This window comes from Martes martes (assembly GCF_963455335.1).
Source record: "Martes martes genome assembly, chromosome: 17".
Lineage (NCBI taxonomy): Eukaryota > Metazoa > Chordata > Mammalia > Carnivora > Mustelidae > Martes > Martes martes.
Window position 1 is genome coordinate 40,895,744 of NC_137905.1, and position 24,381 is coordinate 40,920,124.

At 58.1% G+C, this 24,381-nt stretch overlaps 1 protein-coding gene across 1 annotated transcript in view; it reads right to left on the reverse strand.

The window, feature by feature from the left end:
• Window positions 1-21,169, reverse strand: part of PEPD (peptidase D) — a 108,733-nt gene extending 87,564 nt beyond the window's left edge. The window contains exons 1-4 of the mRNA XM_080827687.1: window positions 21,124-21,169; window positions 14,736-14,919; window positions 12,571-12,698; window positions 4,225-4,288 (exon numbers count right to left, since the gene is read on the reverse strand). Coding sequence (XP_080683813.1) covers window positions 4,225-4,288; window positions 12,571-12,698; window positions 14,736-14,919; window positions 21,124-21,140 — 393 coding nt within the window. The 5' untranslated portion in view covers window positions 21,141-21,169. The remainder of the gene's footprint in view (window positions 1-4,224; window positions 4,289-12,570; window positions 12,699-14,735; window positions 14,920-21,123) is intronic.
• Between the last annotated feature and the right edge of the window lie 3,212 nt (window positions 21,170-24,381).

Below are 24,381 nucleotides of genomic sequence, written 5' to 3' on the forward strand. Positions count from 1 at the left end.
ACGACGGAAGCGAGCAGGCAGGTGGGGACGCAGAGGAAGGCCAAATCCCAAACGTGCGGTCTGATGGTTTTTCTCCCAGCGCTGGCTGGGGACGCGCTGGTTAGGAATGATGGAGAAAGCAGGCTGCTGGATGCATGGCCGGCCGGAGAGCCGACACAGCGGGCAGGCTGGGCATCTGCAGGCTCCGATCGACCACGACTGCCTGCGTGTGGGCCCTGGTTACCTCTGCGGCTGAAACACCTCTTCCCATCCGGCAGCTTGGTCTGCCTTCCCGCACAGAGACCCACTAGTGCTACGCTCTCAGCAGCCTCAGAGAGAAAGGAGACGGGCTGTGCCTGTGCATCAGCCACTCAAAATGCAGCTCCAGCACACAGGATGGTCCGGCTCTGTCAACACTGGGCCTCGTGTCCTCAGAGTGTTGGCCACAGGGGACCCATGAGCTCTCACAGATCAGTGCTGTTTAATGCCCCGGATGTGCTGCGTTCCATTGCCAGCGTCACTGTCCTGGGTGGCCACACCTCTCTGGCAGGTTGAAGGAGATGGCACAGACAGAACTGATCAGAGCCTCGTACACAGGGACTCTCCCCTAGGGATGATCAGAGGCTGCCCGGGGACCCCTCAGTCACCCTCACGCTCGGGGCCCCAGCCAGGCCTGCAGGCTACTCTTCCAGAATGATGTGCCAGAGAAGCGGGCAGGGCGGTCCGTAACCAGTGCTGCCAAGAAAGCCTGCGCTGCTTGAGGGAGCCGGGCTTCACCCCGCAGGCACCCAAGCTTGTGAACTGTGCTGGGAAGCCTGGCTGGGGCAGGCGGTTAAGCATCCGACTCCTGGTTTCAGCTCAGGTCATGATCTCAAGGTCATGACACTGACCCCCACGTTAGGGTCCACACTCGGTATGGAGTCTGCTTAAGGCACTCTCTCCCTAGTGCACACACACACTCTCTCCAAAGTGAATAAATCAATCTTTTAAAAAAATGAACTGTTTTGCATGGCCATCTGAAACAAGGGTGCAACTTGGTGGCTGGCAATGTGTCTAGAAATCTGAACTAGCTTCTCAAATGTAAATGTCAGAAAAGCTCCCAAGTGCACAATGGGCCCCCCAGCCAGCCAGCTCCCCTTGCGTCATGAATACCAGCCCTGGCGCTGCACCCGCGTGAAATGCCTTGAAGCGCCTCCCGAGGCTCTCCTGAGCTCCCCTTTCTCGGGGGAACCTTCGTTTGTTCCACCTTCTCAATGATTAGAAGCAGGGTCATCTCCAGGGATGACAGCCACTCTAGCAGACACCTGCATTTCGCACACGACAGCAAGTGACCAGCTGCAGCCTGGGGCGTGGGCCTTCCTGCCTTCTTTCAGGAAAGACAGGTGTGAGGGGCTTCCCCGCTGTGATTTGTCACAGATGGCCGAGGCTGCCCGATGTCAGTTGGGGGCCGGCACCATAGAACTAGCCTGGGGAGCCCTTCCCCGATTGCAAGGGGCTTCCTGTCACCTTCCATGAAGGAGTAGGCCCCAGGCATCTCAAAGGCCTCCCAGCACAGGTGTCTCCACACAGCAGTTTAGTGTCAGGCTCCATTTCGAACCACAGAAAACCAAAGACCCTCGGGAGCCTGGGTCATCCCCTATATCTGATGGGACAAATGCAGAAGTGGAGGCCCTCTGGGGTCCAAAGGTCCCGGGGTTGCCCCCTAACTCTGCTGCGCCCCAGCTAGGGGGCTGTGGGTGAAGCCCATCACCTTGGCCTTGGCCTCCTCCTCTGCAAGCTGTAGACCCACCAAGGGACTGGGCACAAGGGATGAGATCTATCTCGATGTTACTGGAAGCTGCAGGGGCCACCCCAGAGCAAAGCACCCAACCAGCTGTCAACAGTGAGCCCCGTCTCTAGTAAGAACCAGGGCAGCAACAGGACAGAACTGAACTGACAGTGATGACAATGGGACACAGCAGACAGCTCCTGGACCCAAGAGCCTGTCCTCCGAACTCCTCTGAAGCCTTTGTTTCAGATTCTGCTTCGCAAATACAAACTCGGTGTAGCCACTCCCACTCTGTGAGGCCGTGATTCCGCACAATCACCACAGGCTTTCCCGTCCCGATGCTCCAGACCCGTGTCCCTGCATCTGGAGGCCAGCTCTCCCCACTTCTCCCCAGAAATCACAGGAGGAATGGAGCTGAGGCTCCCCCAGACATGAAAGCAACGGTAGCTGGGGAGGCTGCAGCACAGAGACGCTCTGACTCGGTGGGCTGAGATCCGGGCCGCCCCGTCCAAGCTTCTAGGAAGGTCAAGGTGCCCAAGGGCAATAATGTTAACATGTAGTTTACAGAGGCAGGAGGGATACACCTGCCAAAGGAGAGGGTCAGGAACAAAATCAGAACAAAGGATGGAGCAGGTCACCGCTCCCCAGTACCGAGTACTCACTCCTAGTACCGAGTACTCACTCCTAGTACTTCGAGATACAGGTAAGAGGCAAATGATCTCATCGGGGCATGCAAAAATATGTTCAGACTATTGGAGATCCTGTACCCAAAGAGATCAACACAACAGGTCACATGTGTATCAGCGGATGCTTTAGATGCTGTGAGTCACCCCCAGTAACTCGGTACTGAAATTCCAGGACAGAAAAGAAAGATCTATCAAAAGCCCCCTCTCTAAAACCCAACCAGGCAGCAGGTACTGTAGACACAGATGCCCATGGCCTTGTGGATGCAAGCCGCACTCCTTCCCCAAGGCCCTCCTGACCAGGCACTGCCCTGCTAGTCACCTTTGCCGCACACTGTGTCCTGGCTGCTGAGTTCAGCCCTGGGTCTCAATCAGCTCTGACGCCCACACACCCCTGGAACCCGGCAGGCAGGATGTGACAGTAACACCTAGGGGAAGGGCCTTAGAGACAAATATAAAGCGCCAAAAGGCAGAGTACAGAGCAGAACACAGCCAGCATCAGCATGTCCCCCGCAGGTCCTAAGAGCCGGGGTGGGAGGGGCGCCAGTGTGGACCAGAGTCGGCAAGGGGTGCAGCGGGCTGGCACAGGCCTCCGAGCACAGCGAGAGGGGTGGGCACGGCATTCTAGGGCAGCAGAACCGGAGCAGGACAGTGTCTCTGTGTGGGACAGTACTGATGCGGGCCTGCCTGGGGCCTGGCGGCCCCAAGGAGACTGCACCGGACCCCTGCCCCAGGACTGAGACACACTGCTTCCCACGCTGCTCTGTGAGCCCAGTTAGGATCCCTGCGAACCTGCCTTCCACCCAGTGTCGTCATTCCCCGACACAGCCTGCATCCTATCCAGGGGAAGGGGCAGCTGCTTGGTCTCCAGCTGGCGGGCTCCTCAGCTGCTTCTACACAGACCCCCAGCTCTTAGGATGTCCATGTGCGATCTGGACCTGGCTGGACCTGGCATGGGAGGGCCCCACCTCCCACCCAGCTGATCCTGCCAGGCTGAGGGTAGAGCTCGAGCAGCAGGCAGCAGTAGGCACGGATCTTTCGGTGCTTATGTTCTACCCAGCACTGACCTGCACGTGGCGTGGGGGTTTTAACAGCACCCAGGGATGGAGCAGCGTTGGCGGCCTTGGTCCCCCAAGGAGACCACGGGGGCACATAGCTGTGCTCTCCCCTCTGCCCCTGCCCCGTCCCATCAGCCATGGACGTCAGGGGCTGGGGCAGGTGCAAAGCCCCAGAAGGACAGTCATTCAGCTACCCAGGCCACACGACACTGCTGAGCATCCACGCTGGGAAACAGATTAAAGCCAGGGGCCCTCCAACTGCACCCCACCCCACAGGCCTCTCAAAGTCTGGGGCCTTTCTGGTGGTGGCATCTGCAACCAGTAAGGGCTGTGGAGGGGACCTCCCCAACACACGAAGGCCCAGGCTGAGCGGGGGGCGGGGGGGGGGGTTGGTGGGGTCACTGAGATGAGAGCTGTCCTCCCTCTGGGAAGCTAAGCAGCCACAACCCAGGTACCAGAGGCCTCCAGCCACTGAGTGAGGGACACTGGCCAGGCAAATGGGGGGGCCTCTTCAGGGAAGTCTGAGGTTCACAGTCCTGCCCGTGCTATCCAAACGAGGGCGCTGCTGAGGTGGCTGGCAGCCAGGTGGCGACTTCCCACGACGACAGGCAGCCAGGGGCTACGGCAGTGGGAGGAAGGGGGTGCCGGCATGCCAGCAGTGGGAGGAAGGGAGTGCCAGCATGCCGAGGAGTGAGGGAGGCCTCAGAGGCTCACAGAGGAGTTGGCTACTACTGACCTCATCTGTATACTGGACGTCGTCCACAGCATACTTCTCCTTGAAGTATTCCCTGGAGTGGATCCTCAAAGGAAAGCACAAGGAACGCCAGGGTCAGGGTTTGACACACTTGGCATAGGCTGCCATTCCGCCCCCATGCCCAGACCCTAAAGCCCTTGGCCCATCCCTGTCCTGGCACAGAGCAGGTGGGCCCAACACAAAGGGCACTGGGCCACAGAGTGAAAGTTGAACCACACCTGCCTCCCCTGACCCCCCCCTGCTGACCTCCGCCCATCCTCGGAGCCCATGACCCTGGCCACCTGACCTCCTCCAGCTGACCTCTGCCCGTCCTCGGAGCCCATGACCCTGGCCACGCAACCTCCTCCAGCTGACCTCTGCCCATCCTCGGAGCCCATGATCCTGGCCACCCACAGCATCTGCAGACCACACCTCCCCCTCCACCACTGGTGAGAGCCCACCGGGCTGCCAGCCAGCTTGCCCTTTGGGGCATGAAATAAGCTGCCACCTGGGAGCTCTCCCATGGAGCCTCTTTAGAGGAAAGTTTTAAAATTAACATTTTAAAGAAGTCAATATCAGTATTACTCACTGTGATGAGAAACATTCAAGCTTACTCATCATCCCTGAAAAATCAGCCATGAGAAGACAGAGACAAAGGGAGGAGGAGGCTGGGCCCCCTCCCAAAGGGCTCCCAGTCACAGTCAGGGTCACAGTCGTAGTCTGGCAAGCACCGCCCCACCCCCTAGCCTCCTGGTCAGTGGCTGAGTTGATGTCACTGCTGGTGACAGAGCTCACCCGAGGTGGAGCACTAGCCACACAAGGGGAGGGTGTCTCCAGCCAAGTCTAATGACGCACACACGCCATCCTGCGCCATCCCACGCCTGGGCACCACATCAGCATGGGGGGATATGCCCCCAGCCTGCCTGTGATCGCATGGTATTCTAGTCACCAAGTGTTAGATCCGAAAGAGGCCTCAGGGGAAAACAGCAGATGTTTTTCAGCCTGTGCTTCCTGGACTCTCAAGGGTGAGCAGATGACAGGGGGGTGAGGGTGCCAAGGACAGGGTGCCTGGGGAGGCCTAGAGGGGACAGGGGAGGGAGTACAGTTCCAGACTTGGAGAGGACCACCTCCAAGAGTGAGCTCCCTGTGCCTCTGAGACACCAGTGACCAGCATCACCGGCCAGGAAAGAGAAGCCCTCTGCCCTCTCTGAGTCCCGTACCACCCCCCGTCCACTTAAGCATGCACCAGGCAGATCATGGTGAAGAAGGAGGCAGCGTGGACCAGGGCACAGATGCGCGGGGACCAGCAGGGAGCTCACAGCCCCACACAGCGAGCACCCCCTTTGTCTTCTCTGAAGTGGGCACTGAGTGTCAAGCTCTTGCTGCTAATTACATTTGCACAAGGCAGTCACATTGGCTTCCACGTCTGAGACAGGACTCAAAAGTTAAACAGTTGAAGCCTGGCATGGCCATTAGCATGGCCTGGAAAAGCTATCACATCAGTGGGAATGATAAGCCCCTCACCTGGATGCCAGAGGCCCCGGTTCTCCATCTACCACAGGGAGCTCACTAACCCTCGGTCACTAAGTGGTGACACTCTCCGCCATGCACAAAGGCACATGCCAGAAGGTGAGGTGGGACCATCAGTGTCCTCGCCACGTCCACTCTTGACTACGGTCCCAGCTCTAGGACAGGCACCCTGCATCCCCAGGGGGTTCCCAACCCTCCTCTGGCCCCTCGTCCCGTCATCGCTCACAGCTGTGACAGGCGTCCACAGCAAACTCCCAGAAGATTTGAGAAGTGCCAAGGACTGCTTTCAAGGGATGCTTCCTACAGCCCCCACCCCAGGGCACGTGTGCCTGCCTGCCCTGCCTGGGAGTCTCGGTGGGCGGGCCTCCACGCAGACCTAGACTTGAGACCTGGGAACATCTCCGTGTACTGAGCCTGAGGTCTTCACAGTGTGGCACCAGAGGAGATGGGAGGAGGAGAGGTAAAGGGGAGGCCAACGCGAGGTGGCTGTGACCTGCGGGTGGCCCCGGGGCTGCGTGCTCACCTGTCTACCCCTGGCCTGCCAGCCACAAGCCATCCACTTGCCACAGGAGCTAAGGAGCAGCCGGCGCCAGACAACTCACAGGAGAGCCTGCTACTGCCACCCGGATTATCTGGGAGGAAGTGAGGACGGGTGCCAGCCCCACCACGTGCCCCATGTCCTCCTCAAAGAGATCGATGGACACAGTCCAGAGCACCTGCTGGGCCACAAGGACCAAAACCACCCAACTATCACAGGCCTGGTTCTCAACAGAATGACTGCTTGACAGATACGATTTGAAGAGCTGCGAGCATCTTTTCTGGCACTTTGCGTGCCATTCTTTCCTTAAGGGCACAGATAATTCAGTTTGAATACTGCTTATTTTTCATGTTTGCGGGCTAATTATAGTAAAAATAATTTAAATGTCACCCGAAGGGCTAAGCCAGCCACCGGCAGCTCAGGAGCCATGATCTGGCAGGGCTGATCTGAGGAAGGGGCGACACGCCCACGAGAGCCATACAGAGCCAGCAGGAGAGGTCACAGGGCACAGACAGACCCACCGAGAGCCAGGCTGATGGCAGCCACATGGAGGGCCTGCACCCTGCCCTACCTGGAGTCTGGGGTCCAGCAGGGGAGCTCATGCCAGCTCCCACCATACAGGAGACCCAGACAAAGCCACTGGACCGGGGAAGAGCAGGTCAGAGGGGAAGCCGGCCCCAGCCCAGAAACCCTCCCTTCAAAGGGAAGAGACAGCCCTGGCAGGAGAGAGGAAAGAGTGCCCCACTCAAAGGTGTCTGTGCCTTCGCCACGAGCAGCTGGGCCCAGCACGACTTAGAGGAGGCCCTTCCCGGAACTCAGGGTCAGGGTCGACACAGTGAGTAGCAGCCCCTGCGCCGGGCCTCCTGTGGGAAGGAGACATTAAAGGAATGCGCGTGGTACACAAACCACGGGGCCCTCGAGAATATGAAATTGCCAAGCACAGGTCCTGCCGGCCAGCTGCCCACCTGTGTGCGATTAATGAATAAATAAGAGGACCAAATTACAGCAGTCATCATCAATTTCCAGCGGCCAGAGTCCGCCTTCAGCTGTACACAGCGCCGCTGCCTCTCATTCTGCTCCCGGCACAACGCCGCGCTTGCTCCGGAATAGAGGTCGGCAACCACTTCAGGAACCAAGGGCCTAGTCAGAGCAACGCAGATCTTTCCAAAGCAACGCAGGTGACTGACCCTGACCACCACACCCATGAGGGAGGGGCTGGGGGGGGGGGGAAGCACCAGGGCTCAGAAGGCCAGCAGAAACAGGCCTGTGGTCGGCAGAGCCAGAGCCCCGGGAGCAGGGCTGAGGATGCCGGCACCTGCCCCACCAAGGAGGCCAGGATCCTCTGGAACCTCCGGCAGGAGGACCCAAAGGGACTCCCTCGGCCCTCCTCAGGAAGGCCTGCCCCTTCCTCGGCGCCCCACCAGCCCTCCCTGCAGACAGAGGGAGCCAGGGCAAGGCCACAGGGCAGCTGAGGCAGCCTGGGTCTGGGGTACCTGGACACATGCACACGTGCACACGTGCACACCGTGTGCCAGACCATACACAGCACCGCATCCCACTCTGCGCCCCATGTACCCACTCTACACACACACCCCATGCCACGTGCACACCCTACCCCCAACACACACACACCATACACGTACCCACACTACACCCGGTGTGCATGTGGGTGCACGTGCGCGCGCACACACACACATACACACACACACACCAGTTCAGGGCCTCAGCCCCGGAGAAATTCACTCCTGGGCAGTGCCCTCATTAGAATAAGCACACTCCTCCCGGCAAAGCCCACCACATCAGGTATCCTGTCTCACATTTCGAGCCCACAGTCTCAGTCAGGGACAAGGGCAGAACATAGTTAAGCTGCAAAGATTCCAGGAGGGTCCCCCAACTTGGCCCAAAGTCACTCACCCTCTATGGGCTCTAAAGCCGCCCTATACTGAGTCTCAGAGACAATTCCCTGCCCACTCCCAAGAGCCCAGGCACCCCAGCAGCCAAAGCCACCATCAGCTGAGCCTGATTCTAACAAAAAATGATGGGAAACACTCACATCTAAATCTTTGCAAGCAAAGATTCCAAATGAAAGCAAATTAGGAGCTACCACACTCCTGCCCCAAAAAAGGCCCCAGGTGAGGAACACGTCCCCCAGCGTCCGCTGCCCTCACAACAGGAGCCTGCCCTTTACGCAGGAAGTGGCAGATCTAGTGATGGGAGTGCTGTTTCCCCGGACGACTTTGGATTGCGGTATCTGCCGGATGGATTTTCAAAAGCCATCAGATAGAGACTCAAAAGGAAGCTGAGGAGCTGAAGGTCAAATGTTCAGTCCGGTGGGTTTTGATTGCAAAGGCCAGGTAATCCCACCAGCCTCGCTCCCTAGCCCTATTGATCACGAGAATGTCTGGGAACAGCCACACGCAATCAGATCTGGCAACTCCCCAACTCCAGCCCCAGACAACCAAGGCTCTGTAACCGAGCCTTCTCTCGGTTACAGAGACCAGGAGAAGGACACACCAGAGCAGAGGAAGGGAAAGGCCTGCCCAGGTGGCCACAGTGGGGAGCCAGGTCTGCAGGAGGCCAGGGTCTAGCTCTCTGCTGTGCAGCCGGAAGGGACTGACCTGCTCATTCTGGCCTGCCCAGCACGGAGCCTCTCCAAAGGGGAGACCCACACTGCAGACCCATCTCTACACTCAAAGGTCACACGAGCCTTTAGGTCCGCACTTACACAATCAACTGGCTCAGCAAAGCAGGGCCAGACTAAAGGAGAACTTTTTTTTGGTGGAGATTTATTTATTTATTTGAGAGAGAGAGAGAGAGAGAGAGAGTGTGTGTGTGTGTGTGTGTGTGTGCACACGAGCAGGGGAAGGGGCAGAGAGACAGAGAGAATCTCAAGCAGACTGCCCACTCAGCATGGAGCCTGACGCAGGGCTCCGTCTTACCACCCTGAGATCATGACCTGAGCCCGAAACCAGGAGTCAGACGCTCAACGGACTGAGCCGCCCAGGTGCCCCTGGAGGAAAACTTGTAAGAACGGCCCTGAAAACCAGCCATTGTCAAAGCACAGAATAGTATTCCTGTATTACTGAGGATTGCATTTCGGAAGAGCCAACTACTAACAGCTGTTCCCTGACCAATCAGGTCCTGGGTTTTAAACACTCCAGTCAAGTGCCATTTGGCTCCCCAGATGGTGGCTGTGGGGAAACATGGTGAGATTTGCTCAGATTTTCCCACTGGATGGTGGAGTCCCCAAGGCAGGGAAAGGCCTCTCCGCCCACAGCCCTGGAGGACGTCCACTCTCCAGGACAGGCACTCCCGACCTGACACAAGACAAAGCAGCAGACAGAAGAGGAGATGTGCTTGGAGCCTCCTCCCACCATCTGCAGATAGAAAGTCCAGCGAGGCCCTGCTCAGACCCTCCCCGAGCCCCCCACCCATGCCCACATCTCACTGTGGAGCCCCTCTGTCCGCAGGACTGGCACCCTCAGAGCCAGCAGGCAGGGCCATGGGGCAGCTCAGAGGGCAGCCAGGTCAAAACCACAGGTGCTGCCCATGCACTGGGGCCCCAGCTATTTCTGGAATGTGCCACTAGCAAGCAGGGCAGAGACCACAGCTCTATGATCACCTAGCGTGCAGGAAGGGTTCTGGAAGAATTCTCTTATGGAGACCAGACCTATAGTCTCACCAGGAAACTCCTCACCACAGTTATACCAGTTACCAGGGCTTTGGGGCAAACCATACTGACATTTTTCACGTTCATGGACTCGGAAGGTCCAGGCTTGGGACAGAGCCCAGAGAGGACAGCTTATTTCTGCTCTATGAGGTCTGGGACCTCAGCAAGAGGAATCAAAGGCTGGGGCTTGGAGTCACCCACTCTGGTGGGTGGTCTGGCTGTCAGCTGGGCCCCCGCTCCCATCCACGAGGTCCCCCTACACGGGCAAATGTGGGCTTCCTCACAGTATGGCAGCTGGGTTCAGGGACAGGTGTCCCATGAGCAAGAATCAGGGGTCTAGGGGCACCTGGGTGGCTCAGTGGGTTAAGCCTCTGCCTTTGGCTCAGGTCACGATCTCAGGGTCCTGGGATCAAGCCCCACATAGCGCTCTCTGCTCAGCAGGGGGCCTGTTCCCCCCGCCCACTCTCTGCGCCTGCTTCTCTGCCTACTTATGATCTCTCTCTCTCGGTCAAATAAATAAATAAAAACTTAAAAAAAAAAAAAAAAGAATCAGGGGTCTAGCCATAGGATGACCCTGCCACATTCATGCATCAAGGCAGTCACCAAGTCCCAACCCAGGGGGGGGCGGCAGGGGTTGGGGGGAGTCTACCTCTCCATCGGGAATGGCCACAGATGTTGCTGGGGCCATTTTTGGACATTACAAGCTGCCTGTCCCTGGCATCTTTACCACCACCTTTCCGTGTCACAGAGTGAGCCATCCCCGCAGTGCCCATCACTATGACGACAGCCCCAGCGGTGCCTCACAAGCAGCCTTGTCACTGTCCCACAAATAAGGAACCAGAGGCCCCAACAGTGACAAGACCTTTTCTGGGAAGAGGCCATGCCCCCCCACCCCCCCCATCTGGCCAGCCTCCAGCAAGACTGACCCACGAGACCTGCACAGGCCATGCCACCATCCGGAACCTGTGCCTCTTTAAAGCAGGGAAGTCGTAAGGATTTGACCAGGAAGATGATACAGGCTGACCGTGAGGGCTACCGCAGGACAGGCGGCAAGAGCTGGGGGGGATGAGACCACCCTATGAGCACCCATGTCCTCAGGCCTACAGGAGGAGGGGTCCCAGAAAAATGCACTGAGGGGGGCCTGCCCAGGCCAAGCCTGAGGCCAGTGTCTCTGCAGGTAAAAGACTCCATGGTAAAGTGGGCAGGGAGGGCCAGAGGACAGAGCAGACCCTGCGGTGGCCAGCCTCCCATTCTGCAACTCCCTTCTCACCCCTACCCAGGCTGGGTGGTGTGGAGCCTCTGGGAGCTCTCACTGGGCTGGGCTCACCTTGTCCAACACACCGCCCCGTCTCTCGGGAAGAAGGCAGCACAACCTTCCAGCGTTCACCCTCACCCAGGCATGGAGGCTGTGGGAACCTGCTCACTACAGCAGGGACCTGTTTCGTTCACATGCCCCAGGGCCTCTGAGAAGGCCAGAACCTAGGTGCCCAGCCATGCCCTCCAACGCCCAACTGGGTTGGGCATGCCCACTTCCCACCCTCCTTTCCCAGGGCCAAACAGGAAAACGCACCCGCCAGGGAAGCACGGCCCACTTCTCTTCTGCTGTCAATTCTGCTTCAAGCTGTCTTCATGGTGAAGCGAATGGCCCATGGCCAGGAGGCCTCAAAGCAGAACTGTTACCACCTTGTGAGCCTGACCCTTGCCCCAAGACGACAGAAGAGGTACCTCTCAGGCCAACAAAGGGGGCTCTGGAGTTTGCACTCAAGGGCTGGGGGGGAGGCCCTAGTCTGGCCCTCTGCATGGAACAGGTCCCTGTAGCAGCCACAGGCCCTGGTAACAGGGGGTGAGGGACACCAGGCAGTAAGGGCTACAATTTAGACATTAGCCCAGAAGAATCACTCTCCAGGCGGAAATGACACGTGGGAGGTGAGGAACATTTAGCAGGATCCCAAGGGCCTCGAGTAGCCGTGGTTAAGTACAGCTTCTGCCTCGGCACGTCGCAGTAGGCAGGACGGCTCCCACGAGGGGCAGACACGGCCAAGGGCCCTGGAGCTGGCAGGTGCCATGGACGATGGGGAGGATGCCTCCAAGCACATCCCGGGGCCCCCATGCCACACTCCTCCCATGGCACAAGCCTAGAGCCACCGTCCTGTCTCACAGGTGAGCTGACTAAGGCAGTTCCTCCTGAGACAGAGCCAGAGACAAGCACACAGCAGGCATCCAGCAACGCCCCGTGAGAGATGGGCCTTGGAGGAGGGTTCCAGGCTGCCCTCTCTGACCCGAGCCAACCCCCATGACACCCAAGGTGGGGCCACCTGCCGCTGATGCCACGCAGGAGGGATGGCCCACTGGGACCAAAGCCTCTGGCATTTTGACAAAGCTGTGAATCCAGAATTTCAAGATTAAAAACAGTACCCTACAAAAACATGACCATAATCTGTGGCTGCGGCTCTGACGCCCTGCCCCTGAGCAGGCTGTCAATGGACCCAACCAGGGACACAGCCCCACCTACCCCTACTCCTTCCCTCCTTGCCTCCACAAGCCACGCCCCTCCCCCCACCCGACTCTCAATGGTCAGCAGGCCCAGTTACAGGCCCGGATTGCTCCTTACTTTCCCATCCAGGTGGCATAGCTGGCAGGAAGCCTGGGCACAAACAGGGTAGACTTCCCGGTGCCGACATTGATCGTGCCGTAGCAGCCTGGATCAGTGACGCCGAATGCCCAGTGAAAGAAAGACTCCTGTGATGGGAACAAGGACCTTGGTTACCGGGTCAGCAGGACAAAAACATGAGGCACAAGGAGAAAGGCTAGGTGTCAGACCAAGCACCCAGAGTCAGCTCAGGCCCCCTAGCTCTCAAAGCCTGCCTCCCAGCCTCATCTAGTTCCCCACCTGTGCACTCTGCCTCCTCCACCCCATGCCAGCAACAGGCTGTTCATCAACGCCTTCCAGGATTTGGCATGGGGCAGCCTGGCTGGCTCCCCCCACCCTGCTCTGAGCCTCCTCTGAGGATGCCTGGTCCATGAGTGTGCCCAAGCCCCACCCACAACCCCCTCTCTGGCCACACCCCTTAGGCCCCTGGCTGGGCACCCCAGGGCACACTAGGACACAGGTGCCCACGCGTACCACAGGCCAGGCACAGCCCTACCCGCGCCTCTCTGCTGCCCCCTTGCCCGAAGACAGGCAAGACGCCACCTTGACTTAGACACCCAGGCCAGACATCTGCACGGAAATGGATTCTTCCATTTAGAACTTCTTCCTTCCTTCTCCCACCCCTGGGGCAGCTGATGACTTCAGTGTTTAGCAATAAACACGGAGCTCAAATAATCTTATAAAGGTATGAAGCGGAGGAGGATCTCTGCTAAAATTAACCTTGCATAACAGCAGTAAGGGAGCCAAGGGCTGAATTTAGGAGATTGCTTTTTAAACCACAGAATACGTAAACTTCAGGAAGCATCGAGACTAGTCAGAAAAGACTTACTGAGACCTCCACGTCTCTAGCAACCGGGGGACTATAGGCTTGCAGCTGCAAGAACGTGGCATAGGGAAACTTTCCAGGGGGAGCCACTATCGGCAAAATTCACTGCAATCGCTCTCAGCAGCTGACAGCCCGTTTGTGTCCTATGGCGGGCAGGGGGTGGCGGGGGGGAATGACAACACAGCCCTCTGCGGAGGCCACATCTTGCTGTCCCTCCACATTTGGGTCCCCTTCAAGTTTCCCTGCCTCCTCCCGGCCTGGATGCCAGACAGCCATGTCCCCGAGGCTTTGCCTACCCCCGAGGAGTACTGGAGCCCCTCCCTCTCAGGGTGGAACCCCACCAGCTCTGGGCATGGCGGGGAGCAGAGCCCTATCCTTAGAGTCCAGAGATGGGGTTCTAAATAATGCTGGCTCCCCTTCTGGCAAGTCAGTTCCTCTCTGAGGCTCGGTTTCACCATCTGTCAAGTGGGTGCAGAGCTGGGATCAATGAGAGTGGGGCCAGCTCAGGGCCTCTCTGGTTTTCTGGGGGAGTCCCTCTGTTGAGGCTCCTTGCTCCTGCTCCTGGAAACTGAGTGATGCCTATGATTCTCAGCCAAGGCCACCACATCCGGGCTGGCTTCTAGCAGCTAAGCCAACCTCTACCACGCAGGGATCCAGAACCTCAAGGCATCCCTAGTCTACATCCCGGGCAAGGACACTGAAGCCCAGCGAGGGTCACAGAGTCAGCAATGGTCAAGCTGGGATGAATGTGAGGGCCTCCCACTCCTGCCCAGCACCCCATTCCCATGTCTCCTCCCCGTCTGCTGCAGCCCACGTCTTCCCTGCTGCAGGCAGAATCTGGCCCCAGGAAGTCAGGCCTCCCCATCTGCCCCTCTGCCCAGCCCACCCCCTTACCACTCACTCCTGTGGACACCGCCCCCCAAGCCTGCAACACCCACTCTCAACTGCACTTGTGAGAATTCATCCTGGCCTTCAGAGCCCACTCCAAATACCGCCTCTTCCATGAAGACTTCCTGCCTGCTTGCTCCCCCAGGAATGTCATTTTTCTGTATTCTGACTAAGAGCTGAGACTGGCTGGCATCAGCTCTTCCCCTATCCACAGCTAGTAGGGCTATACCCCTCCAGAGTCAGGGCTCCCCAGGTGCCCAGGCCTTTGCCCGCCCTCTGAGAGCCTCTTCAGCGTCCCCTTGGGGGTAAATCTTCCCAAGGCCCATCAGGTCCAATGCTGGGGGAGGGTGGACAGACCACCAGAGGCCTGGGGCGCAGCTGAAGGTGCAGGAAGGCAGGAAGGCAGGCTTACCTGGCGGAAGAGGATGCCGGTGTCAGTGCAGTAGCGCTGGGCGTCCTCCCCGCCCTGCAGCAGCACAACGGCGCCGGCCTGCACGGCCGGGTTCTTGCGCAGCCGCTCACACAGGCGTTGCCTGTTCAGGGCGAAGAGCGCCAGGGGCACCTTCAGGGTCTCATTCCCCAGCCAGAACGAGGGTCTGCAAAGACATAAGCACATGTCGCCCCATGGGCTCCTGTCAGCGCCACCGAGCCCATCCACCACCTGCAGCCTGAGGTGACAGGAGGGCCAAGCCTGCTGGGGGAACCCCCTCATCCAAGCTCAACCTGCTTCGCCCAGAAATAGCCCCTCCCTGGGCTGCCAGGGCCTCATAGACCCCACTCTCCTCAACTGTCCCCAAGCCCTGGACCCAGAGTGGGGATGACAGAAAGCTGCCTCTGCTTCACCAGCGGGCAGGTGAGGCCCCTGGAGGGAAAGCCTGCAATGGTCTCAAGGAGCTTACCATCCACGAGAGAAGGATCTGTGATCTGTGATCTGGCCCAGACAACATGAGATCCCTGCCCTCGTGCCTACATGATGCTGTCTTCTCTGCAAGTCACAGACCCGGCAGCCCAGGCCAGGACACCCACCTGTCCCCAACATATATACACAGGACACCTAGTATCAGGACCTGAGTCTGAGCTAAGGGGACCATGTGAGATGGACCGGGCAGTGGCAGCCCTAGGAGTGTCGTCCTGGAGGACAGATGTCACCAGAGAGCAGGTGGGCATCTCTCCCCACCCCACTCTCTTTTAGGCCGAGAAAACAGCTTACCCTCCAGGCACCAACTCCCCAAAGCCCGCCTGCTTCTGCGCCCTGCATCCCATGTCTATTCCCAGGTTGCTCCAGCATCACGGTTCCCTTCTAGGATCACTCTTCACCTCCAACGTACAGGAACCTCACCCTCATAATAAATAAAAATGCTTTCCTTGACTGCCACGCACTTCCAGCAGTTGATCTCTCACTCCCCTTTGAAGGAAGTAATCTCTGCAGAGTGACTTAAGCCTGACGTTCTGGTGCCCCAGCAGCCCATGCTCTCCTCAATCCCCACCTTGGGCTTCGGCCCACCCCTTCCCGCACTCGGGCCCCTGCCAGGCCCCAGTGACCCCCACACTCCCAATCCACACTGGCTTCCCAGTCCTCATCCAGCCTCTGGGCACCCAGGACCCTGGGGACCACTCTTTCCACAGCCCCCAACCATGCTCAGGCTCCCTCCCTCCTGAGTGCCTCCTCCAGCTAGGGGACCCCCATCTCCAGCCTGGACAACCACAGGGAACCCTCCAGGATCTCTTTGGTCCTAGCTTCCCCCACAACCTCTTCTGTACCCACCCAGAAGGATCCATTACAATGCAGATCTGTGCAGACCCTCCCCCTGCCTGCCACCCTCAGCTATCAAGTGCACTTGGAAGACAGCTACCGGGCACTGAGGGGATCTAACCCCCACTCTGCCTGCAGGGGCATCCCAGCTCTTTATCTATGCCTTTGCAGAAATGGCCGCTCTCCCCAGATGCTTACCAGTACTCTGTCCCAACCTTATTCCCTGTTCTCTCACTCCGCTCTAGAGCACACAGTACTGCATAACGTCATTTATTTACCTGCTCCTGGTTTCCCCAGGGAAAATGTAACCTCTAGGAGGGCAGAGATCACACCTCCTGTCAAGCAGGCCCCGGGCTCTCCAGTCAGGCCCCCCAGCACTTCAATAAGGCTCCAGGTGATTTAGCCGCTGGGAGGTAGGGCAGGAGACCAGAGGGTGGAGGGACGACAGAGAATCCATTCCTTGCTCCCTCCCTGGTGGAACCTGGAACCTGACAGCTGGTGGACCCACCCCTCAGGGCCACAGCTCCCAGGCCTCCCTTCTCCCAGCACCGCCTTCACTGGCTCCTGGCCAGCTTGTTGCCTCTTCACTCCCAGGTCTCCTGAACCTGCCCGCAGCGTTGTAAGCTAACCCTGCGGTAAACGCCCATCACCCCTTCAAGTGAGGCTCTGTCAGGTCCCTGGCTGAAGTGACACAAACACCTTCTAATGTAGACACAGCCTGTGTTCGCTGGTGCTCACTGCAGGGGCTGCCTCCACACGCAAGAATGTCAAGCCCAGGACACAGATCTGGGTCTGCTCTGGTCACTGCTGCGCCAGTGCCTAGCGCTCTGCTCGGCACATGGCATGTACTGGATAAATACTTGCTGAGTGGACAACTGTCACAATGTGGGGTCACCCACACAGCTGTGCTGACCAGAAATTGCCACATCAGCTCCAGTGCGACAGGAAGCCAAACCCTGGGGCCCAGCCAGGCCAGAAAGGGTGGACGGCTCACGCACACCCCACATACATCCGCAGGACCAGAATGCTGGGGTCCCTGGGCATGGGCTGCCACTCACCCTCCCAGAAAGGCTGGACAGGGGCCAGCACTTCCTCGAGGCTGGGCCACTTTTCTGCTGCACTCAGCCCCAAAGATCAAAGGGCAGAGGTGGCAGCTCGTAAACATGCCTGCGTCCCAGCTGGCCGTGCACACAGGAACCGAAAGTGCAGCCCCCAGCATCCCCGCGGCTTTTCCCTCACTCAGCAAAGCCCATGGAGGGGGTGGCCCGGGGGGAACCTTGTCACCGCACACTCCCCTGGGGCGGAGGGGCTGTTGCCAAGGCACCACAATGCACCGGCCAAAGCTGCCAGACGCCTGCAGACTCCGTAGCACAACTGGCTGCAAGGGCCCCGATTCCAGCCCGCACCCACCCCTAGCCCTGCCCACCTCGTCCCTGACCACTCCTCACCCCTCTCCCTGGCCCTCTCTCCTTAAACACACCAGACACCAGCTCCCCGGGCCTGCCACCATGCCCCCACCAGGAAGGCTCTCAGAAGGACTGGGCTTCCACTTGTCCAGAACCTTCTGAGAGGCCTCTGTGTCTCAGGGCACCTGGACTGTGACCTTTTGGCCCATGGGCCAAGCAGCCCAGATCAAGACAGGAAACTTGCTAAGAATCCTCTCTGGGAGCACCAGCCACTAACATGAAGAAAATCTGCAATACTGCCCAGGCCCCTGTGGGCTCAGCCACAACAGAGAAGGGCAGGGCAGGCAGGCCGATGAGCTGCGGTCACTCCTTACGGCCGGGCACTCCCAGAATCAAGGTTCATAGAGATGCACCCTTTGATTTCTCCTGGTGTAAGCCAAATCCCGTGAGAAAAGATTAGGCCCAGAGCCAGTGCAAGTGACTTCCTGCAAGCTCAGCAAAAGCAGCACCAATAAAACATCTCCACCTGCTTTCCACTGGGCTCACCGACATCCAGAATGTAGAAGGCAAAAGCCAGGTGATCCCCAAGTGCCGGCATAAATAAGGCAATGGCTGAGGAAGACAGCAGGGGCTGGCAGACCGGCTCTGGGCACCAGGGAGACCCAGAGCTCAAGTTCCAGCCCCCCACCCCCACCCCAAAGCCAGCCCAGCCCTACAAACTGCCAGGGCCCAGGCAGCAGCTGGGAACCAGGAGAGGGGCTGGCCTCAGGGAAAGTGTGATGCTGCTGCCCCTGCAATCCATTCCTGTCCCCCTCAAACCAGGGCTGAGCACACCCTCCTCTCCTATGGCCACATGCAGGGCTTGCACCCAAGGCCCGTGGGGATTCACACATAGAACTGAGGGATTCCATCTACTTGGATGCGAAAAAATGATATCTTTATGGGCTCGAAACTCTCATCCCAATATGCATTTCCCAATTCACAGTAACAACAACGTATGAATTTGTCACCAAGAACAATCACAGGCATTAGGTTCCTATCACGTTACTGATGTCACAGCAGCTCGAAATGTCACTCTTGTTCGCCACTGCTTCAAAACGCCTGCTGCTTTTATTACTTAATGGGTTAATAAAGAACATCTATCACTATACTGTAAATTTACTAACATTTTGGTAACTGTATTTTAATACAATCGGTTTTCCTTGTAATCCTCCGTGTTTTCCTTTATGCATTTAAAAGCATCATGTTGAGACGGGGGCCCAGGCCTCCCCGATACACATGGGGTCCACAGCACAGGCAAGGACGAGGTCCCTGCACTGGAATGTAATGCCGCTTCTAGAGGGGACCCCGCTGCTAAGCTCCCAGCAAGAAAGGCCAGCTGAGCACCTCCTGCTTCCTCACCCTCAGCCTCCAGGTTGGGCCAGGCATCAAACCCACTAGCTGACTATCAGCAAGGGCAACCCACTCACTCTGGCTGGAAGGGTCGGGCGGGGAGGGGGGGGTAAGCACACACAGAGACAGAAAGACAGCCATATGGAGTCAGGACCAAGCCTGGAAAGGGGCCAGAGAGGGCAAAGGGGCACTCAACGGCCGGGCTGACTCTAACAGACCCACCCTTACCCATCCAACAGGGTCAGCCTGACACCTCTTCCCCAGGAGCACAAGGTTCACATCAGGGTAGGGACAGGCTCTGATCCTGAACTTGACTCCTCAGGTTACTTTCTCTCCCGAAAAACGCTGACTTTAGTATGACCTATGACCCAACAGGTTGACACCCAGAGCAGCTCACCTGCATTTCCTTGCTGGCAAAGGCCCTCTGCAGAACAGCTCCCTGGGAGCCATTCAGTTAAAAAAAAAAAAAAAATTAAAAGAGTTTCTTTATCCTACGCAGAATTCTGTCCCCCTCCCCACCCACATCTCCAATAGTGTAGTGTACCTCTCCAAGAATTCTGTCACTCTGTGTCTCCTCCTCTTGCCTCCCCCCTTGGCCCCAGAGGATCAGCTTTGCTGGAAGAACCCTCCTTTCAGGAATTGCCCAGGTCCAGGCTCACCCCAATCCAAACAAGGAGCCTGGCTCCTCTGTGCCTTCAGGAGAGCAGGAGGCCAGTATGGAGTCCTGAACCCAAATGAAGCCCCTGGAACTCTCTGTGACCACCTGGCTGGCCCAGATACAAAGACAACAGACCTTTATCTGGGCACTGGCCTATACCTCTTGCTCTCTCTGCCCCTTTCCAGGCTTGGTCCTGACTCCATATGGCTGTCTTTCTCTCTGTCTCTGCTTGAGGGGCACCCAAGGACTGGCACACATGTCATCCAGGGATTGAAGCCTACCCACACTCTCCCCTGAGCACAGGACCCATGCCCTTCCATGGTGCACACCAAGACCAGAGGCAGACAGGTGGACGGCATGTGCCGTGTGTGCATCTGCCCCAGTGGCCTGTGAGCACCTAAGGGTAGGACCAGTACTGACCCTGAAATACAACAGGTGCCCGCTAAAGGTTTGATCTCTATGTCCTAAGCTCTCTCAACCCTGTTCTGTTTCCATTCTCCCCACCTCCCAAAAAGAGAAATGCAGTCAGCCCACTGGTTCCACCATTCCAATCTCAGTTCCCAGCCTGGCATCTGGGGCAGTGCCTCCTCTACCACTTCCCCTCCTAGCCCCCAGCACCACCATGCCCATAAGTCATACCCACCACTGAGCCTCCCCTTGAACTCACACACAACCCAGGGGAGCAACTGTCTAAAGAGCACATCTGATTAGATTAAAGCCCATGGATGGCTTCAGCCTCTCAGGACAAAGTCTGGACAAGCCAACTGGAACACCACACCCTCCGGTACAAGGATGCACGCCACTCTCCCCCATCCCCAGCACAGTCTTAACTCTCAACCTTTGTCACTCACTCTTTGCTCAGATGTTCCCTCCTCGGCGGCGCTTTCCCCAACGCTTCGGTGAACCCATCTGTCCACACTTCCTGCCACCAGGACTATTCACCCATTCTTTCATGCAGCAGGATTTAGGAAGCGCCTACTGTGTGCAAGGCACTTACCAGTGAGGCCCAGGAGTCAACGAGAGAAAGGCCCTGACCTTACATTCCAAATGAGAAGACAAGAAACAAGTAAAATAACAGTACTATATAGTTTTTCAGATGGTGATAAGAATTACAAAACGTAGGACAGGTACAGAGGGAAGGCTTCTCTGAGGTGACGTTTGGGCCCTGAAGGAAGTGGGGAAGTGCCCCGCTGGGGAAGGGATTCCGAGCCCTTCTCAGACACCGCCTCCTCCGGGGAGCGCTCCTTCCCCGGCAACCAGCAACGCAGTCTGCCCATCTGAGGGGCGTGGCCGTGAACGCGCCTGCAGGTCCAAGCCCCCACCTCGGCCACGCGCGCGGGTGGGGCCTGAGCGACAGGGTGGCCCCAAGGACCACCGGGCAGCGGAGAGGGGAGCTCAGCTGCCCCTGACTCGGAGCGCGCGGTCAGCCGCCCGGCGCTCGGATGCCCGCCCCACGCTACGAAGCGCGCTGCCCGCGGCCACACGGCACGACCAGCCGGGCCGCGGCCCGCCGGCAGGGGCTATCAGCCCGGAGACCCAGGTCCCCTCTCCGCGCCGCCGGCCAACGGCCAGGGACGCGAGCAGCACTCACCCGGTGGCCGCCGCCATGTTCGCCCAGAGCCAGCGTCACGTGAAGTGAAGCATCAGCTGAGCTCGGCCCGGTCCCCACTGCGGGGGGCGGGGTCGGGGCGGGGTCGGGGCGGGGCCGGACGCCCGTGCCCCGCCCCCTCCCGCGTCCCACTACGCGAGGCGCCGAGCCCTACTCGCTAGGGCAAGAGTCAGGGACAGAGGCCTTTCCACAGTAAGGGGGTTTCCCCAGGCCTTGGAGACCTCATCTCGACCCTGCTCCTTGGGGAGGAAACCCAGGGCGGGGAGGAGAGGGGGATGGGGAGAGCCTTTGACCCAATCTAGGGGCGGGACAGCTGTAGCTGAGGAAGGGAAATGACATGAGCAAAGGCCAGGGCTATGGGATTAACCAAAAAGTTCAGTGTCCAGGAGAGGGGTGTGGAAGTGAGAGGTAAGACCTCAGAGGTAAGCAAGGGTCAGATCCTGCAGGGCCTCCGGTATGTGGCTGGGAAGTTAAGTCTGGTAGGATCTTTCCAAGCTTCCTCAGCTGCAGGATGGAGGAGGACCCAGAGGCAGAGGGAGCCCGTGAGGAGGGCTGGGGAGAAGGGCACACATGGAGGGCACAGTTCAGGAGGGAGAATCTGCCAGAAGCTCTCCCTCTTTTGCTTTCCTGGGCCCTGCTGTTGGGTGCCGGGTCCTCCAAAGGGTTGGAGGAAGGAGTATCAGGGAGGGAGATTGGGAAGCAGGTGTTCTAAGGGAGCAACCTGGGCTGCAGATGTTTTAGAATGATAGTAATACTAACAACTACTGGCAACAGGTACGGAGCACTCCCTGTGATCCCATCCGTCCTTTGCAGATGTTAGCTCATTGAATCCTCACAACAGCTCTGTGTGGTAGGCTCTGTCCTTAAGGCCATTTTACAGATGGGGAAACTGAGGCCTAGAGAGGTGGGTAACTCACCTGAGTTCACACAAGGAGCCAAATTTATGCAGTGGCACCCCTGACTAGTTACCTGTGCTGGCTCTGTGAAGGAAAGGGGCCCAGGACTGAGGGTGGGGGCGCCCCTGAGGTCCTGGGTCACATGAGGGTGTGCAGATGAGCAAGGACAGGAGGTAGGGCCCAGCCCATGCTCATGGGGATCCTGATCCCAGTCCCCAGCTGTTTCGAAGCTGGAAGTAACTTCTGGTTGAAGGGCTTGGGTTTGGGGATTCCTCTTGCTTCTCTGTCAAAGACAAGGATGTAGGTCACCATGGCCAGGCTGGGAGGCACCAGAGGCTATGAGATGGAGAAACAGCTGTGATGTGTTCCCACAATACTGGGAAGATAGCCAACCCCTTACACAGGGGAAGGAACCAAGCCAGACCATAAGCAGAGTGGGAGACCCAGCATGGCCACTTTGAATCCCAGCACCATCCCTGGGTTCCTCATCTGTCAGGTGAGATCTAATGACACCACCCCGTGGGGCTGCTGTAGGTTGTCAGGAGCAAACATCCGGGCACCTTTAGCCTGTGGCATAGCCAAAAGAGGTGCCAAAGGCACGAGGAGGAAGGTGGCACCTCCAAATAGCCCTTCACCCCGCCCTGACCCAGTTAAGGTAGAAGAGAGGTGATGGAAGAAGGGGTCCCCATCCTTGCTCCCCCTTCCCACTACACATATAGCAGCTCTCAGGGGTCTCCATCTTCCAGGTAGGACTCCCCCAGAGAGGGTCTATCAGCCCCATTGCCAGTTTCCAGGGGGGAGAGCAGAGGACAAGTCTCTATACTTTACAACCTGGCCCTAGACCCCCAAGAACTTGCCCCCTCCACTGAACAGTTGCGCTACCTTCAGCTAAAGAAACTGCATTCCATAAAAAAGAGACACTTTTTAAAAATAACAAAGGGTGAGCAGAATGAGCTTTTCATATTCCTTTCCAGAAGAAAAACCTGGCCCTGAGCTCATTAGAGCCCCTCCACCATTTCTTTTGACATAAAATATGTCAAAATTAAGCCAACTGCTGGGTCAGAGTGTTTATTAACATAAAAAAGAAGTAATTATCCTAAACATCCACAAAAATGAAAGAGGGAGGGCACCTACCAAGTCAGTGGAGCTCCCTGGTGTCCCTGCCCTTAACTCCCATGCACCCAGGCCCATCTGGACCGAGGGCCTGCCCTGCTGCCCACCACCACTGACCCCTCCCCATCAGAGGCTCTGGCAAGGCAGGGCTGGGCCCCACCCCCAGCCTTCCTCATCAGGAGCTGGGGCTCCCAGAGAAGCAGCCCCGGGAGTGGGAGAAGATTGCGTAGTTACTCATGCAGGGCAGATCCAGACGCTGCTGGGAGCCAGGAGGCAATTGGAGAAAGATTGATTTTAGAGAGTTGGAGCAGGAGTGTGTAAATCAGCGAGGGGGAGCACCAGGCAGCACACTCAGGCCTTAAGCGATGTCACCTCCGAGGTCACAGGCCTTTGGGCTGAAACAGTCTGCCATCACCGTGACCTACAAGGGGGGGCGGGGAGATGTTCTTGCTCAGCCAGCCCAGCAGCCAGAGCATCGGAACTCTCCCCAAGTGCCCTGCCCCAGCCAGACGCCCACAAGAAACTTGGTCCCAGGAAAGCTCCTCCTTGGAGCTTCTGTGGCTCCTTTTGTCCTTGAGACACTGTGTCCTGCCAGGCTCCCCCCGCCGCCTAGCCACGTGTCCTGGCAGCCCCATGGACAGTGCTGACAGCTGGCCACCTGGAGATGGCAGCCCCAGAAGTGGCCACCAGCTGGAATGACACAGGAGCCACCTTCTGGGCCTTGGAGAGGTGTCCCCTGGAAAAGGCGTGACATGGGCCTCATCCATCTTCAGCTGCATACTGGGGACACTGGTCTGCTGGAAGTCTCTGCAGGACCACACTGGAGGTGGCCTAGATGCTGGGTCTGTTCTTGGCTACCAAGCTGTCCCCATTGGTGCCACTCTGAGACTGACCACGCTGTGAGGGGTTGAGGCTCAGAGCCTATGCTCCAGAGGTCCTGGGGGCAGAGAAGGAAGAGTAGCCCTCCATCGGGGGAACAGGGGTACAGGCTGCCATTTCCTCCCATCATCCCACGATTACTGATTCTGGGCAGGAAAGCAATGGGGGCCAAGCTCACATCTGGGGCTGGAATTCCCAAGGGTGAGAGGACAGAACTGGAAAGAGCCAGCAAGGGACTCTGCGCCTGCCCCAGGGGAACCCCAGCCTCAGGGTGTGCGGCGTGTGATGTGGGGTGTCATTTGGGGTTTTTGTGATTGTTTTGCTTTTGCTGAGAACAGAAGACTGGGGTCAG